The sequence below is a fragment of the Pleurodeles waltl genome, chromosome 10 (assembly GCF_031143425.1).
Source record: "Pleurodeles waltl isolate 20211129_DDA chromosome 10, aPleWal1.hap1.20221129, whole genome shotgun sequence".
NCBI lineage: Eukaryota > Metazoa > Chordata > Amphibia > Caudata > Salamandridae > Pleurodeles > Pleurodeles waltl.
The window spans coordinates 243,177,402-243,196,381 of NC_090449.1; the positions used below are offsets into that span (position 1 = coordinate 243,177,402).

General features: G+C 46.8%; 1 protein-coding gene across 1 annotated transcript in view; it reads right to left on the bottom strand.

The window, feature by feature from the left end:
- Positions 1-9,832: 9,832 nt before the first annotated feature.
- Positions 9,833-18,980, bottom strand: part of CDR2 (cerebellar degeneration related protein 2) — a 155,781-nt gene continuing 146,633 nt past the window's right edge. Inside the window, exon 5 of the mRNA XM_069210310.1 lies at positions 9,833-12,804. Coding sequence (XP_069066411.1) covers positions 11,940-12,804 — 865 coding nt within the window. The 3' untranslated portion in view covers positions 9,833-11,939. The remainder of the gene's footprint in view (positions 12,805-18,980) is intronic.

Genomic DNA, 18,980 nt, shown 5'->3' on the forward strand with positions numbered 1-18,980 from the left:
GACAAATGAAAGCCAACAGTGCGGCAAGTTAGCCCTTTATGGTCGCCACAGAGCAACCTTGTTGCGCTAAGGATGGAGAAAACCCCAAAACATCAGACAAATGGGCCTTTAAAGGGTTGATGTATCTCTCTTCACACCAACTAACACATTTTGCCAATCTGATAGCATAGACAGTCTTGATGGAGTATCATCCACCACGTCAGGGGGAGAGAAAAAGAACTCAGATTGCCCAGTTCAACCTCCAGGCATGAAGGTGCAGGCTCTGGAGGTGGGGGCGTAGGACCTGCCCCTGCGACAGCAACTGCTGGGGGGGTCGGGAGACAGAGCGGAGGGCACAGCAAGAGGTGAAGGAGGTCTGTGTACCACACCCTTCTTGGCCAATCCGAGGTTATTAATATGATTTGGTCCCGGTCTTCGTGAATCTTCCTCATAACTAGAGGTATCAAAGGGATGGGGGGGAAACACAAAGAAGCTGGCTGCTCCAGCTCAACTTAAACAGGACGTGTCCCCCCAATACCTCTTGCACCGGATACTGGAGGCTACAGAACGAGAGGGAGTGCGTGTTCTCTTGAGTGGCAAACAGGTCTATCTTTGGCATTCCCCACAGCTGGAAGATGTGAAGAACACCACTCATGATCGTCTGAAAAGCGCCGACAGACTGTCTGCACGTACGTTCAGAACTCCAGCTATATGGTTTGCCACTACGCAAACCTGATGGTTCTGAGACCACGACTAGAGCCACAGAGCCTCTCTGCAGAGAAGGTATAACCCTACTCCTCCCTGTTTGTTGATATACCACACTGCGGTAGTGTTGTCTTTCAAGACTTGTATCGACTGACTGCGAATGGACGGGAGGAAGGCTTTGAGAGCCAGATGTACCGTCCGCGCTATAACAGATTGATATGAAACATTTTTTCTACTGGACCAAAGGCCCTTGATCTCCAGGTCCCCCAGATGGGCTCCCCATCCCAGAGAGGAAGCATCTGTTATGACTGTGGTCACCGGCGGTGGAAGAGAAAATGGTGTCCTTTGAGACAGGTTGCCCTGTACACTCCACCATCGCAGATCCATTCAGCATTTCTGGAGATTGTTATAGACACCTTGAGATCCCCTATGTGTTGAAACCACTGCTTATGGAGGCACCACTGGTGAGCCCTCACATGCTAACGTGCGTGAATGACCAACAGAATGCAGGGAGCTAACAGACCGAGCAGGCATAGGACCTTTAAGACTGGAACAGCCGCTCCCTTATGAAACCTTGAAATCATCCCCTGTATGTCCTGAATCCTCTGGGGAGGAAGATACGCCTGATTCATTGTTGTGTCCAGTACTGCCCCTATGAACAGGAGGCGCTAAGAGGGCTTCAGGTAAGATTTGGGCACATTCATAGAAAAGCCCAGGTTGAACAACAAATGGGTTGCCACCTACAAATGGTGCACCACTTAGTGGGGGGACTTGGCTTTGATAAGCCAATCATCCAGATAAGGGAATACCAAATTCCCTTCCTTCTGAGATGCGCTGCCACCACTGCCATTTCCTTTATGAAGACTCGAGATGCGAAAGTAAGACTAAAAGGAAGGACCCGCAAACTGAAACCCTACCATGAACCAGAGCTACTTTCTGTGAGACTTCAGAATGTGGATGTTGAAATACATATCCTGCAAGTTAATAGACACCATCTAGTCTTCCTTGTCAAACGCAAGAAGCACCTGTGGTAGGGTCAGCATTTTGAACTTTTCCCATTTGAGGAACCAATTTAAAATCTTCAGGTCCAGCACAGGCTTCAAATGCCCATCCTTCTTGGGAATCAGGAAATACCTTGAATAACACTCCTTACTCCTTTTCTGCGCCAGACCCAACTCAACTGCACTCTTTAACAGAAGACTCTGCATCTCATGTTGAAGCAACAGAAGATGGTCTTCTGAGCAAAAGGAATGACAGGGAGGGAAGGGAGGAGGAAGCTACCAAAAGGAAAGGACATAACCTTTTTTCACAATACTTAAAACCTATGAGTCCGATGTTATTGACTCCCATTCCTTGGAAAAATGTACCAACCTTCTCCCTACGGGAAACACATGCTGGAAGAATGAAAGAGAACTAGGGTTGCTTCCCTGACTGGTTCCCTGCAGGGGACGAAGAGGCGAAGACAGAATGCTACCGTACAGCACCTTTCGATCTAATCTATTCACAGCTGCTATAGGACCTGCAGAGGGGATTGTAAGGCTGCTGAACTTGAAACTGCTGTCAACAAAAGAATGTGCCACAACCCAACCCTCTGAATCTCCAGAATGGCCTATAGGAAGAAGAAGACGACTGAAGGCCCAAAGATTTTGCAGTGGCTCTGCTATCTTTAAATCTCTCCAGGGTCGAGTAAGCCTTTGCCCCTTAACAGCCTGTCACCATCAAAAAGGAGGTCCACCAATGTTGCTTGTAGATCAGATGAAAAGCCAGAACCTCTAAGCCACACATGCTTCCAAGGTGGCAATTGATGTCCCCATGACTTGTGGCAGAGTCTGTAGTGCCCAGGCCTGACTGGATTACTTGCTTGAAACAATTCTTGAAATGTCCTCGAACATCCTGCGGCAACTTAGGTACCACCTCTTTGGGCATATCCATCAAGGCGTAGATGTATCTACCCAGCACATAGGTTGCGTTCAAAGACTTCAAAGGCCATATTCCCAGAAGAGAGGGTCTTTTTAGCAGTTTGCTTCATCTGCTTGAACTCTCTATCCGGTGGAGTTGTAGTGAAAGAGCCCGGAGCTGCCTTAGAAGAACAGGAAGCCTGAACCACCAAGCTCTCTGGCATTGGTTGCTGTGTTAAAAAATTTGGGTCCCCTGGCGCAACCTTATATCTCCTGGCTAAAGTCCTGGAAACTGACGGGGTAGTCACTGGCTTTACCCAAATATTCAATATGGGCTCAGTCAAAGCGTCATTAAATGTTATCAGAGGTTCCGAAGATGAGGTTGTGGGGTGCAATATTTCAGTTAGAATATCTGTCTTCAGTTCTGAAGCGAGCAGAGGTAGATCTAAAAGCTCCACCGCTTTCCTGATAACCCCATGGTAGGTTGAAATTTCTGTTGAAACTGCACCTCTGGGCAACAAAGGCCCCCAATCAGGAGAAGTGTCCACTATACTAGCCACAGTGTATCCCTGGAACTCATCAGAAGGTACAGAAATCTCCCCTTCTTCTAGGTGTTGTTCTTGTTGCTCCTCCAGATACTGCTGCTCTTCCAGCAGCCGTAAGGCTTCCCTCCTTGATCTGAGTCTTGACTCCAAATGTGGCATCAACAAGGAGTTCACACACGTCAATGACGCCTTTAAAGGCAAAGTCGGAAGAGGAGCTGGATCCACACCATGCCGGAGTAGACCGAGCCGACTCCGCTCGAGGTCTGTCAGACGTAGGTAACTGCACCGCATCTGTGGTGGTAGTGGTGTCATCATTGGCCCCAAACCAGATGCCCGAAGAAAAGGCAGAAAAAGAGCCTGCCTGTACGGCGTCGGCAACCCCAATGTGAAGACTAATGGACCCCTGGGGCCGGCAGGGGCACCAAAGGGAACCATTTCCATATTGAATATGCTGAACTTGCATTAAGGAACAAGGACGGATCTGCTCCCGGAGCCGGAAAGGCAGGATAGCCATGTTCCTCTTGTAGAGGTTGGGTCTGCTCCGACTCTTTAACCTCGAACTCCTGATTTGAGGATGTTGGAGAAAATTGAGCCGCCGGGGTCGTAGAAGACACCAAAATGAACCAGTGATGCCTCAGATGACTTCGGCTGGGGAGATACAGTGGGACTGACTTTCCCAGTCCTACAGTGTTGTGACCTTGAAAGTCAGTGAGGGCGATCGAGGACTGTCTCTGGTTGAACGGCATCGCGATCCATGACAATGGCGCTTCTTGTAGGACTATGAATATCTAAAGGATGAAGAGTCCCAAGTTTTTGACCTACGATGTTCTCTCTTCTTCTTAGCTTTAGGAGGGGGGGGGGGGGGGGGGGGGGGGGGGGGAAGGTGCTTCACCTCCCTCTCCTCAGACACCACAACCAATTTTTGTGCGGATCCGTCACCGACATGTGACTTCCGCACTCGCTACAAGGTTTAAAACCAGATTTCCTTGGCGGAGACATAGTAACTCGAACAAGAAATTCCCTCGACCGTTGAAGAAAGCTATGGAGAGCTAGAAACACTTAGCATTGAAGGCGCAGAAAAAAGGGAACTGACATCACCACGCCAACAAGGACTTCTTATGGCTCCGATGACATCAGATGGAGTCACGTGTGGAGCCATGCTATTATGACGTCCTCGTTGACATGGAGAGGTAGAAAGTAAAGTTTCTGATGAATGCTGGCACATTGGGATAATTCATAAGGTGAGGAATCCACAGGAAGCTGTATCCATCAGAAACAAATTTACGTAAATCATCCATTCTGACCCTCACTGTGCCCGAAGCTGATACAGCCTTACTGGAAACCGCCTTCCAATTCACCGGAGCCAAGCGGGGATTGAAATATTTGGGCTTACAGTTATATCCCACACCTGCACCTATGTCGGAACACAGGTATGTCATGCTCCTGCGGATTGCTTGCTTTGATTTGTCTAAGGGCCAGTTTGGGGTGGTAAAGATTACGCTTTTACCGCAGGCATTATGTTATGCAGACAGTGCGGCTACAGCCTTCCCCAAAGATGTTGGAGAAATTGCAGACTCTCATCCAAGAGTTTCTTTGGAAGGCAAAAAGGCAAGGATGGCGAAGGTCCAGGCTTATTTACCACAGGTGGAGGGTAGATTGGGAGTTCTTTGTAGAAAAGTACTCTCTCTTGGCATGGTTACCCCCAAGTTTTGCCTGCTGTCAGCGAGTTTTTGACTGTGTTCATTGGGATCCTGCTAACCAGGACCCAGTGACTGTGTTCTCTCACTCTAAATGTGGTTGTTCAGGACTTTGAGCACCCCACAAATGGCATACTGGTGCCCCCATGTAAGTCCCTAGTATATGGTACCTAGGTACCCAGGACATTGGGGCACCAGGGGTTTACCATGGGCTGCAGCATATAATGTGCCACCCATGGGAGCCGATGCAAAATGTGTCTGCAGGCCTGCCATTGCAGCCTGCATAAAAAGGTGCATGCACCCTTTTACTACAGGTCACTGCCCCTTGGTCCTCTCTACCAGCTGCCCAATTTAGGAGACGGTAATCCCTTGCAGGACAGTGTCCCTATGCACGCACCTCTTGCACTTACCAAGACTTGTTTGTTCCTCCTCCAAGGGATCTTCAGGCTCTGTGTAGCTCCGGCCTTCAGCACTCTTCCTTGCAAAGCAGCCTTCTGCCTGCTGCTCCAGCGACATGGGACTCCTCTTTAGGTGAGCATGTGTTCTACCACCCATGGGAACCCTTACAAAATGTGTCCGCAGGCCTGAGTGAAAAGGTGCAGGCATCCTTTCACTACAGGTCACTGTAAGTCACCCCTACAGCAGGCCCTCCTAGCCCAGAGAGCAGGGTGCAAGTACCCTTGTCTGAGGGCACCCCCTGCATGAGCAGAGGTACCCCCACGAAGTCCAGCTCCGTTTTCCTGGACTTCGTGAGTGCAGGGAAGCCGTTTCACCCATGTACTGGACCTCTGTCCAGCTACACAATGGTAACTTCAAACCTGGGCATGTTTGGTATCAAACATGTCAATTTCATACTGCAATAGTGTTTCCAGTATTGGTTGCCTGATTCCATGCACCCTGGGGGCTCCTTACTGAACCCCCAGATTTGCTCCTACCAGTTTGCAGGGTTTTCTCCAGGCAGCCCGCGCTGATGCCATCCTACAGACAGGTTTCTGCCCTCCTGCTGCTTGAACAACTCAAATCCAGGAAGGCAAAACAAAGGATTTCCTTTGGGAGAGGGAAGCAACACCGTCTCCCTTTGGCAATAGGTGTTACATGGCTTGGGAGGGGTAGCAACCCAAAGCCACTGATATGCTTTCGAGGGCACATTTGGTGCCCTCCTTGCATAAACCAGTTTTCACCAGTCCAAGGACTCCCAGTCCCTTTTCTGGCACGAAACTGGACAATGGAAAGGGGAGTTACCACTCCCCTATCCATCACCACCCAAGGGGTGGTGCCCAGAGCTCCTCCAGGTGGCCACTTGATTCTGCCATCTCGCATCTAAGGTGGGCAGAGACCCCTGGGAGCATGTGAGCGGCCCGGTCAGGCAGGTGACGTTACAGCCCCCTCCTGATATGTGGTCACCCTGCTAGGTGACCAATCCCCCTTTTTAGGGTCTCCCTTTCAGGTGGGTTATCAGATTGGACGTGCATGATTCTAGCAGGACTCCTCTACATCGTTTACTTCATCTTCTGGCCACAGGAACTGCAACTGGACCCTCCAGGAACTGCTGCAATGACAGCGCCGAATCTGCTCTGCAACACTGTTTCTCCAGCTCCTTCCAGCAACTGCAACATTTCACTGGCAGTGCATCCTTTGAGGGAGACAAGTCATCAGTCTGCACAAGAAGCAAAAAGGAATTTCCCTTGGAGTTAAGGGGTCACTCCCCTGCATCCGCAGGCACCAACTGCAATGACGACCGGCTGAATGACCTCCTATTCTCAAGAGCTGCGTGGATCCTGCACCACAGGTGGTGGTATAGAGGGGTCCCCTTGGTCCTCTCTACCAGCTGGCCAACTTGGGAGATGGTAAGCCCCTTCCTCTCCACGCAGGACAGTACCGCAGTGCACGGTGTCTCTTGCAGCTGCCAAAACTTGTTGGCATATCCTCCAAGGGATCTTCAGGTTCAGTGTAGCCCCAGCACTCTTCAGTGTGATGCATAGCCCTCTTTGTGCTTCTCCCGTGATGTGGGACTCCTTTCTTTGTGGGGCAGGGGAGGGTGGGAGGGCCTCTTGTACACCCAACTTTTGGGATTCTAGTTCCTCCAGCTCCCCTCTACCTATTCCATTTCCTTGGGTGGGGGCCCGACTTTCGCATTCCACTTTCTTAGTATATGGTTTAGTATTGATTTATAATAATAGTGTGTCTACTCACCTGCTAGTGGAATATTGCCTATACAGTATGTTATATTTTTGTTGCCATAATAAAGTACCTTTATTTTTGTAGCACTGGGTGGTTCTTTCATGTGTGTAAGTGCTGTCTGACTACAGTGGTATTGCATAAGCTTTGCATGTCTCCTAGATAAGTCTTGGCTGCTCCTCCACAGCTACCTCTAGAGAGCCCCGGCTGCCGCGACACTGAATACACCTCACTAATAGGGGATACCTGGACCTGGTATAAGGTGCTCACCACACACCAGGCCAGCTTCCGCATCTCATGAGCTATTATAAGGCCACCCAATTTCACTACGTGGTAGAATGGTCCTGCCCGAGTACTGAAAAACATTGGTGCTTTATTGATAAGGCAGTGGAAGGTGTGCACATCTGGTAGGTGCCATGGCTACCAAGAGTGCACCGACCATCTGGAGTATAGATCTTCCCCATAATCAGAGCTACTATGGGGGTATGGGATCGGGGACAAAAACAGAGGGGCCTGTCTACCCCAATCTCTCCCCCACACACCAATGACAAGGAACCCAGCCTTTCCACCCGCTCTGACTGACCCATCCTATAATATGTGTCAGGAGGCTAACTGTAAAAGAATAGGCAATCACTTCGACGCTGATGGACATATGGACTTCACCCAGCTCCAGTCAGGTTATGGGCTGCCTACAATGGCCCACTGACAATACTTAGCTGTTCGCCACTGGGTATCCCTGCCCTCGATTCACCCCCATGCCAGCAGATCCCTTAACCAGTGTGAGAAATGGCTGCCCACCTGCACTTCTGATAAAGACTTCCAGCTGATATCTATGGCTTTCTGATCACACCACCACAGCTGACAAAAATATTTGCATGACTAAGGTGGGAGATGGAATGTGAATGAACCTTTATGGACTGAGAATAGCATAATACTGCACCGCGCTTGTGCCTCGGGACACAACACGTCTATTAATGACCTGTTCCTTAAGATAGCCCACTACTGGTACTACACCTCAGTAATGATTGCTGAATGGAAAGAGGGGAGTAACAACATTTGCTGGCGATGTTGTGGTAAGACGGGTACCCTTACTCATAAACTGTGGCAATGTTACAAAATCGGTTCCTTCTGGCAGGCAGTACTTAAAGCAATAGATGAGATCTATAAGACAGACATTCCCTGATTTCCCAGTTACTTTCTATTGGAGCTTCCGAACTCACAAACATACCCTCTTAGGTCTATTAAATGCTGCACCATTACGTTGGTACTGGGGGCTGCTAAACAGCTATTGATTTCTCGAGGGGTTTCGGATTGAATTACTTCCTTCACAGATTGGCTCTATAAATTATGGGACTTACTGGGGTTGGGGAAACTGAAGGCAGCTGTGACAGTCATTGGCACTATTTGACAAGACATGGGGGGGGGGCCTTGTATTCGTTATCTCTTGGACGATTTCCAGGAATTGACGTGCCCATTATACTAGCGTATACTTCGCCTAACATATAGTGACTGCGGTCAGGCACAGTTGGATAGGAGTTTATTGCGTGCGACAAGCCGTCTGCCCCCACTGTCACACGGGTTCCCCTCCTCTTATACTCTGTTGGATGTCTCAAGTTCATCAATTGTCATCACTGGGTGTGGCTTCCTGACCTACCCCCTCCCCTGTTTCTCATAATACCTCTGTTCCCCACTTCCTTGTTGAACTGAAATTACATTACCCTACTGGAATTTGGATGTAGGTGGGAAGTTGTTGTACTTGTTGGATTTATCTAAAAATCAATAAACGAGATCTTAGATCTAAAAATGTTGGATATGTAGGCCACAGTGAGGGGCTCGCTCAATCATTTCTAAGCTGCTACCCATCATCAGGAACCTTCTTGCAATGAGAGATTTGCCATGGGGTTTTCCAGATCAACAATACTGGTGCCAACGAGGATTCCTCACCAGTGAGGTAGGGGATGCCTATGTTATGTTAGCCATTAGTACCTAGATGCATGCCTTTTGTTCCTCCTATCTATTTTCGGATATGGTGTTAAGCCACAATGGCAAGCTACACTACCAAACACTTTCATTCTAATTAGAACATTGGAACATTCGAATCTCCACTGCAGACAATGGAGTAGTTGGGGCTTTAACTGGCTGGTAAAAGCCCGGAGCATCAACATTCCAATGTTCTCTATGTTCACAGCAACAGGCTTCGTGAGGAATTTGTTTTATTTAATAGAACATTCTGCCCTCTAGTGGCAGAATGTTCTAATAGCCTTAGAACCTGTCGTAGCGGGCTCGGGCCTTTAACAGGGAAGTGGGCCTTAATGGACGGTAGAGCCTGCTACAGCGGGTTCTAAGGCTAGATTCGAAAAATGTGTGGAACACACACATTATTTTTTTTTGTAGGTTGAGAGCCAAAAGCCTTATTGATACATGCTGTTGGGCATTAACTGCTGTTTATTGCTTATTCCATGGATTATGTGCCACCATCATGGTTTAGGGCCATAACTAAGTAGCAAGCAATTAACATGGATTAAAAGGGAGTTCAAAAGCCTGAACAGAGGGCACTAATGCTGTAGTGCAAGGTGTCATGAACCTTTTCTCATGCTAGAAACGATCTCATACAAAAAAAGGAATTTGTAAATAACACAGGAGATGCAAATTACCTCATCTCAACTAATCAGGCTGAGGGCACAGAAGAAGGAGCGTTTCTTCGGCAAAGCAGAATTACTACTAGATACAGATGAATAAATAACCTCAGGGGAAAAAAATGCGTATTTCATACTGCTTTTCAATGTTCATGTTACGATTCACACAAAAGAAAATGTATTGCAGGACAAAGGCAAGTAGAGAAAATATATTTTTACAGTAAGAAAACATTTCTCAAACAGGTATAAGAACATGCTACCAGCATGTGCATGCTTGACAATGTGTAAGCAAATGCGCTGTTTTCTGACAACACTTATACTTCACAAACTGTTAGGCCACCTGCTTTATATACATACATATATATATATAAACACAGATATATATATATTTAAAGTAATTTAATCTATTTAAATCTATTTAGAAATTATTCCTTTATTATTTTATCTATTTACTCGTGTCCTTTGGATTCCTTACCAGTACAGGTCACGAGAAACCAAAACGACAGCTATAAATTGTCTTCTACCTAACAAAAATGCAGGCAGGTCTTATTTACTGTGGTGCCTAGCATAACACGCAGCACAACCCATAAAATGAGTGCATGCACTAAAGTCCTTTATATTAGTGAATTATCTTCTACAATACATTACATTTCCTTATATTAGTACATTCCCATCTACAACTGATATGGACACTTTCTCATTAGCTCAATTGCACATTTCAAGCCTAATATAAAAGTAGTCCTCATCTCTGAAGTTACACAACCTTGGTATAGCTACACTTCTCAGATTTGTTTCACCTTCCCCTTATTTGTTTAGTACCTTGTTAGTGCAGTGATGTAATCCTGCTGTTGGACTGGCATGCAAACCTTTTTCATAAGGGTGTACTCCATATTTACAGTCCTGGTTGCAATCACATTTCAAAAGAAAACCTTTTATCAGAACGTATTACAGTTCTAAGCTTAAAAACTAGTTTTCCTACTGCCTACTCATGGTTTGAGTACCCTCAATCACCCTATATTACAGCTGCATCTAGCTACTGCTAGATACAGTATGTCTGGTGAACTAGGTTTCCCAATGATAAAGCGTCTACCCAACCAAACATGCATGAATTACAACCAAGTGAGGTAGTAGTGCCATTTCCAGCACAGCAAGTACAAAACAAAGAAACCAACGTTTTCTAGCCATTGTACGCTTCTCACTCAAAGGGGAATGGTGGTAAAAAGAAAATCTTTGGCATAATGCAGCACCTCCTGATTCTAATTAGCAAGTGTCTTCACGACAGACCAAGAAAATATTAAACTGCCTGTGAAAAATTAGGCAACCATTGTCGGCTAACATCAAAATGCTCGAAGTACAAAGAATAGCTGAACATATTCCAGCTTCAGTAATATAACACGACGGTTGAAGTAGGATTAACAATGTGGCAAATCATAAAGCATAAACTAGAAAAAAAAGCATCTTATTATATCTCCTTAACAGTGGCTTAAACATGTGTAAATTTATATGTGAGGCCTACGAATTGCAGTTTATGTATATTCTTTCCCCGTGTCAATTTGGCCATGTAAGCAAAAAACGAGCAAGGTGAACAAAGTTGAACAAAGTTGAACAAAGTTGAACAAAGTTGAACAAAGTTGAACAAAGTTGAACAAAGTTGAACAAAGTTGAACAAAGTTAGTTTTGTGCATGAATTAATGGAATTGTAGAGGACAAATGGGACATACTATGATGGAAGGTCTAGGCAAGCAATATATTTAAGGCTCTTGGTGAGATGGATAAATGAATGTAACCATTGTCATGTTCAGAACTGTTTGATAGAATACTTTTAACCGTTTTTTTATCCGCATGTGTGCTGCGATGTAATGATTCTAATTAATCGCACATCATTATAACTACATTCTATTCTATAGATGGACATGGCATAATTCCTCAAACAATGAACATCCCTACCTGCTACCGGTGCTATTGTATATTCATTTCTGTACTAGTCAAAATATCTTTTTTTGTTTTTTAAAGTTAAAATGATCGTCCACAGTGAAAGTCCAGTTTCATACTGAAGTTGTAAATTTCAGTGAGTTAAATGTAGTTTTCTGGCAGCCGTAACACTGAATTCTTATCCAAAGACTAACCTGCCCAACAGTAAAGCACATAATGCATAAATCAGGCAGAACACGTACATAAATGACAAAATGCGAGGTCACCATTTAAATGATGCTTCAACGCACTATCCACTTTTTCTGAAACTGGCAACGGTAAATACTTAATTTGAAAAGAAAAGTTAATGTGGGTGCGCATCTAATTACTTCAGGGGACTGAAGGTTGTGGAGAAAGATAATTGATTTTTTTTCTTTGTTCTCTTATTTCTTCCTTTGTTTTGTTGATGCAGTTGAAAATTTGTTTAAAGAGATCTTTGTATTCAGGTTGTGTGTTGAAGGGTGACCCAACTAGGACTGCTCTTGACTCGTGACTGCTCGCTGTAAGGCCATCAGGCTGGGAGGTGCCTGCAAGGCAGTCTTTGGAAGTCCACCTTGAAGTCTGAACAGCTTTGTGGCTTAGGGAATCTTCACCGATTTGACACCTTTTAAGAAGCTCCTCATATTTAACTTTGAGTGCACTATACTGAGCATCCACCTCATTGAGCAGCGATATTCCCCTCTGCTTCACAGCCTCAGCCCTCCTAGCACAGGTCTCTTCGTGAACATTCACAATTTCTTCTGCAGTGATGCTGCCAAGAAACTGCTCACTTCTTTTTATAATCTCTTTATCCAGCTCTGTTATGCCCACCTCCTCTGAAGAAACTATGTTGCACTCATTTTCCAAAGGTTCCCTAAAAGGAACAAAGGATTCCGGAACCAGATTCTCAATTGCACTCATGAACATGTTCTCAGATTTGCATATCTGCCTCATCTCTGTTACTTCAGATTCAAGCTCCTTTGCTCGAGCTCTGTAGATTTCAGAGTCACAGAGCCTTTGCTCAAGTTCAGAGTTCTCTCCAACCATGATACTGTACTCCTCTTCAATAGTTTCCCTCTTTTTTCTTTCCAGGCCCAGCTGAGTTTTCAACAGCTTCAGCGTCTTTTTCAGGACTTCATTTTCGTCTTCCAAAGGGCTTGGCTGACTTGGAAGTGAAGCAATTTTCTCAGCAAACACATGATCGTAAACAAAATACCTACGGAAACCAAGAAACATCTTGTAAACGTTGGGATTATATTTGTGTCATTTTTTATTTTATTAAAGAAAAAAATACTGCTTGAAATAGACCGTTGACATACATTTTACCTTCATAAAATGTAAATCTGTGCTTGCTGGTAATTTCTTTTTAATAGATAATATCACAGTAAAGACTATTTTACTCTTACTCACTGGAGTACTTCAGACTAACTACTAAGTATGCAACAATATCGATACCTAAACAGAAAGGCGTAACTCACGGTTACTAGAGTACACCCAAACCCCTTGGCGTTAATCCTTACCAACCCTTAAACCCTTTGAGTGAATGATCTGGTGACAAAACTCTAAAGACAACTTTAGCAGTAAGTTGACCATGTACTATACAGTACGCCTTATTGGTGCCCTTTCAACCTGGCACTGTTGCCGAGATAACTCCACACTTGAAACTGAGAATGGAAGGTTTTGGCAATGTAAACCAACTTATTAAATACACATGCTGGACCGCTATGGCAAGCCACGTTTCGTCCACATGTCTCCACTTTTGGGAACACAGTATATGCCAAAGAGGCACTGGGTGGAGTCGAGAACATAGGCCAATGCCAGGTTCCTAGCAAACAAACAACAACCACAAAACCAAAGTAGATATTAAGTATAGAATTACTTTATAGGCACCTACCGGGTTAATAGCCATCACAGTGCTGAGGAGGGCCAGGCCATACAAGGTACCCGAAGAGACTAGAGTTTGGAACCATTTTTGCAGTTTCTTAATTGCAGTGGAGGATTGTTGTGGGGATGGGGCCTAATGAGGCATTACACCAGTTTTCAGACGACAGCGCACATTATTTCCCCTGCAGTCCCCACCCCTCATCCACTAGGGCCAACAAGACTAGAGTATCTGTTCCAGATCACCCTTTACCCAGCTCCACCTGCCTTAGGATGGGCATTTATACATTTATGGACAGAAGGGCAAACCACACCTACTCAAAACATATGCAAATGCGTGCTGGCTTAATTGTGTGAACCAGTATTTGTAAGATAGTGGAAGGGCATATCTGTGTTCATCAACGCTAATGTCCACATACATGTACACACAGCAATTCTATGGCACACTGATCAGGATAAAAATGATACCTCTGCTGCGGGTACAAAAGTACATGGATATTTTTAATGCAACTCTTTCACTATTACCACCCTTCCAGTGCTGTCTTTCTAACAGAGGTCAACACCTAAGTGCAGTCAGTATGTTGCAGGCTTATTGCATCCCAGTACTTCTAGAAACTCTACACGCTTGATGGCATAGTGGCTGTAGTTGAATTCCATTTTTGCATTACAGGACAAGAAAAGCCAGAATTGCCTCCACCAGTGGCCATTATGTTGATGATTGCAGAGTAATGGCTGCAAAGTGCTTGTGGAGTAACAGATGTGGCTGTACTGCACAGATTTAATAGGGCTTTGTATCTCAAGAGCCAAAGGTGATATTTTAGTGGTTAGTGAACATGCCCCATCATGATTTTTTGGGAGGGGGTACCCTTGGATGCCACAGGATTAGGCAATATAAAACACAAAACGGAGTATGTACAAAAAAAGACATCTTCTGATGGGAGCATTCACTCTAAAGAAGACAAACAGTGGATAAACTGACAAATGGTTCTGAATTTCACAGTTTCACAAACGTCATGGCCAACGTGCCCTCTGTCATTTTAACTAATCCTTATTCTCTGATCTTTCTTACCAAATCCTTCAACATTAGCTGAGAAGACATTATATTTGCTGAACATGTGCAGGTACATTCAATTTTAGACGGGCAGGACCAAAGAGACATTCATCTCACCAACTATTTTTGTCTCTCTTGCCTGTTCGGGCAGTAGCAGTTCTCTATCTCAGCAGGGTATAGCTCTCTGGCTCTGAGCCTGCATTATTAATTGCCACAAGAAAGCAAAGGGCCACTTGGAGATAGAATGAAGGTACATTACAGCTATGCCATGCCAGAGACAGGTGCACTCTATGTAGGAGTGTCAGAGAATGACCCAACTGGATAGAGTTCTCTTGTGGACTGCTCTGCCTTTCCTCTTCCCCACGTATCCAACGAAGAGCTGATCATCGTGCCTGAACTCCCTTGTCCTGTCCACAAAGAAGCTCAATGCTCTTCGTGGATCCAGTCGGTGGAGCCTCTCTTCCTCCTTGGATGGTTGAGGCGGAGGGTAAAAATAAGAGAGAGTAATAGACTGCCCCAAGTGAAAGGGTGTAACAACCTTCGGGAGAAAAGCCGCCTTGGTCCTTAACACCACTTTGTCTCTAAAGGAAAGGTATGGAGACTCTACACTAAGAGCCTGAAGCTCACCAACTCTTCTGGGCGATGTTATGGCCACCAGAAATACAGTCTTAAGAACCAGCAAACGCAAAGCACAAGAATGCATTGGTTCAAATGGCGATTCATGTTAATACCAAGTTAAGGTCCCACTGTGGCATAACAAACGGTGTGGGCAGAAACCTATTACTGAGACCCTTAACAAACCTCAAAACAAGAAGGAGATTTAAACAAGGAAGGTTGATCTGGGAGGCACAGAAAAGCCGACAGTGCTGATAAATAGCCCTTAACTGTGGCAACTGCACAACCCTTCTGTGCCAAGGAAAGAGCAAATAATAATATATCAGACAAGTGAGCCTTTAAGGGATCAATTCGGTTCTCTCCACACCAACGTACAAATATAGCCCACCTACTTGCATAGATCGATTTGGTGGAGTGTCGCCTGGCTGATAAAATAACATCCACCACTTCCGGTGGGAGAGAAAAAGCACTCAGTTTGCCCCGTTCAATCACCAGGCATGAAGGTGCAGACTCTGGAGGTGGGGGTGTAAAATCTGCCCCTGCGACTGCGAGAGGAGGTCCACCCTGTAAGGGAGATGGAGCGGAGGGCACAGAGAGAGTTGGAGAAGGTCTGTGTACAAAACCCTTCTTGGCCAATCTGGGGCTATCAAGATGACCTGGGCCCGGTCTTGGCGGATCTTCCTCAGAACTCGAGGAATCAGGGGTATGGGACGAAACGCGTAAAGCAACTGACCCTTCCAGGACATCTGAAACGCGTCCCCCAAAGCTCCTTGCACCAGATACTGGAGGCTGCAAAATAACGGGCACTGCGCGTTCTCCTGAGTAGCAAACAGATCTAAAGATGGAAGATGTAAAGAACCAGATCCGTATGATGACGCCACTCGTGGTCAACCAAGCTGCGTCGACTGAGAACATCCGCACATACATTCAGAACTCCGGCCAAATGATTTGCTACCAAGCAAATCTTGTGGTCCTGAAGCCAGGACCAGAGTCGAAGAGCTTGTCTGCAAAGACGGTACGACCCCACTGCTCCCTGCTTGTTTATATACCACATTGCAGTAGTGTTGTCCGTCAGGACCTGGACTGACGGTCCGCGAATGGAAGGGAGAAAGGCCTTGAGAGCCAGACGTACTGCCCGCAATTCCAACAGATTGATGTGAAACCTCTGTTCCACTGGAGACCAAAGGCCTTTGACGTCCAGGTCCCCAAGATGAGCTCCCCACCCTAGAGTGGAAGCATCCGTTACAACTGTGGCCACCGGCGGAGGCAACGAGAACGGCCTTCCTTGCGACAGGTTGCCGATCGCAGCCCACCACTGAAGATCCACCGCAGTGTCTCTGGAGATCGTGATCGAATCCTCGAGATCCCCTTTGTGCTGAAACCACTGCCTGCGGACGAACCACTGAAGAGCCCTCATGTGCCAGCGTGCATGAGTGACCATCAGTATGCAAGAAGCAAACAGACTGAGCAGACGAAGGACCTGGAGGACTGGAACTATCACTCCTTTTTGAAACATCGGAATCAACACCTGAATGTCCTGAACCCGCTGGGGCGGAGGAAAGGCCCAATTCAATGTTGTGTCCAGTACTGCCCCTATGAACAGGAGGCGTTGAGAGGACTCCAGGTGAGATTTGGGCACATTGACTGAAAAACCCAGGTCGAACAACTGAGTTGTCGACTGCAGGTGACGCCGCACGAGCTCTGGAGTCTTGGCTTTGATCAACCAATGATCCAGATAGGGAAACACCGCTATCCCTCTTCTTCTGAGCTCTGCCGCTACCACCGCCATCACCTTTGTGAAGACTCGAGGTGCTGAAGTAAGACCAAACGGTAGGACCGCAAACTGATAATGCTGCGACCCAGAGATACTTCCTGTGCAAGATACTTCCTGTGCAATTTGAGGATCGGAATATGGAAGCACGCATCCTGCAAATCGACAGACACCATCCAATCTCCATCGTTCAACCCAAAAGAACCTGTGAAAGGGTCAGCAATTTGAACATTTCCTGCCTGAGGAACCAATTCAAAATTTTCAAGTCCAGAATTGGTCTCAACCGACCATCCTTTTTGGGGATCAGGAAGTATCTTGAATAACGTCCCTGAGCCCTCTCCTGCTCCGGAACCAACTCCACTGCGCCTTTTGACAATAGGGATAACACCTCCTGTTGCAGTAACAGAAGATAGTCTTCCAAACAGAAGGAAGGGCGGTGAGGGAAGGGAGGAGGGAACTCCCGAAAGGGAAGAGCGTACCCCTTCTTTACAAAGTCGATGACCCAAGAGTCTGATGTTATAAACTCCCACATTGGAAGAAATTGGGCAAGTCTCCCCCCTACCTGAGACATGTGAACAGGGAGTGGTGGAGGACTAAGGCTGCTTTCCCTGCTGCACCCCTCCTGAGGAAGAGGAAGAGGCAGAGTGCTGCTGGGTGGCTCCTCTTGTACGTACTCTGCCCCGCCCATGAAGGATCTGTAAGGCAGGGAGTCTGCAGATTGTTGTGGTGCCTGGAACCTGCCACGAAAGGAGGAGCCACGTCCAAAACCCCTAAACTTCCTATATGACCTAAAGGTAGAGGAAGTGGCTGCCTGAAGTCCCAACGACCTCGCTGTGGCTCTGCTCTCTTTGAAAAGTTCAAGAGCAGAATCTGCTTTTGTCCCAAAGAGTTTTTCCCCGTCAAAAGGCAGGTCCAAAGGAGTTGCTTGTACATCCCTGAAAGCCTAATGCCTTGACACTATGGATGCACCCATAGCCCTGGCCACGGAGTCTGAGGTGTCCAACCCAGACTGAATCACCTGGGTCGCCGCCGCCTGAGCGTCCGTTAACAAATGCAACACTTCTTGTGGCAAGTTAGGATGACCTTTCACTTCCTCCATAAGGGCATGAATGGAACGCCCCAAAATGCAAGTTGCACTGGTCGACTTCAAGGCCATACTGCATGAAGAAAAGGCCTTCTTTGCTGCATGGCCCATTTTCTTAGACTCCCTGTCTGCAGGGGTCCCGGGAATGAACCAGGGGCTGACCGGGAGGAGCAGGATGCCTGAACAACCAAACTCTCCGGAGTTGGATGTTTGGAGAGGAAGTCCAGGTCACCTGGAGCCGCACAATAGCGCCTCGCTACTACCCTGTTGACAGCTGTAGAAGTCACTGGCTTTCTCCAAATGTCCTTGACAGGGTCCAGGAGAGCCTCATTGAAGGGCAAGAGAGGCTCCGCCACTACTGAAGCCGGATGAAGCACTTCAGTCAAAAGGTTCCTTTTCACCTCAGCAGCCGGAAGAGGAAGATCTAAAAAGTCTGCAGCCTTCCTTATTACTGCATGAAAAGATGCAGCCTCTTCGGTATACTCCCCAGGGGAAACCAAATCCCATTCAGGGAAAGTGTCAATGCCACTTGCAGTGTCCAGGCCCTGAAAATCACCTGAAGGCTCCAAGATTTCGCCTTCCTCCAGATGCTGTCTGCTATATTCCTCCTCCTCCAGGAGGCGTAAAGCTAATCTTCTGGACCAGAGCCTGGATTAGAGTCCCGGCGTTGGCCAACGCCGAAGATCTTCGCCGGCGCGCTCTTCGGATCCATTGGACGCCGGAGTAGCAGACGTTGTAGGCGTCACAGGTTTCCTGGGCGACGCCAAGGGCATTGGTGCCACAGCGGCTCCAGAAGGCAGAAATGGCATGAAGGGTGTTGGCTTTTAAGGAGCCGGAGCACCCAAATTAAAAGCCAAAGGGCCTGACTGACCTGCATGCCCTCCACCAGGCGCCATGGTGGAAAAGATATTGAACATAGCATTTAAAAATGCAGCAGGATCCGTTCCCGGCGCACGGAAAGCTGGATATGCTTGCGGAGTCGGTGCCGGC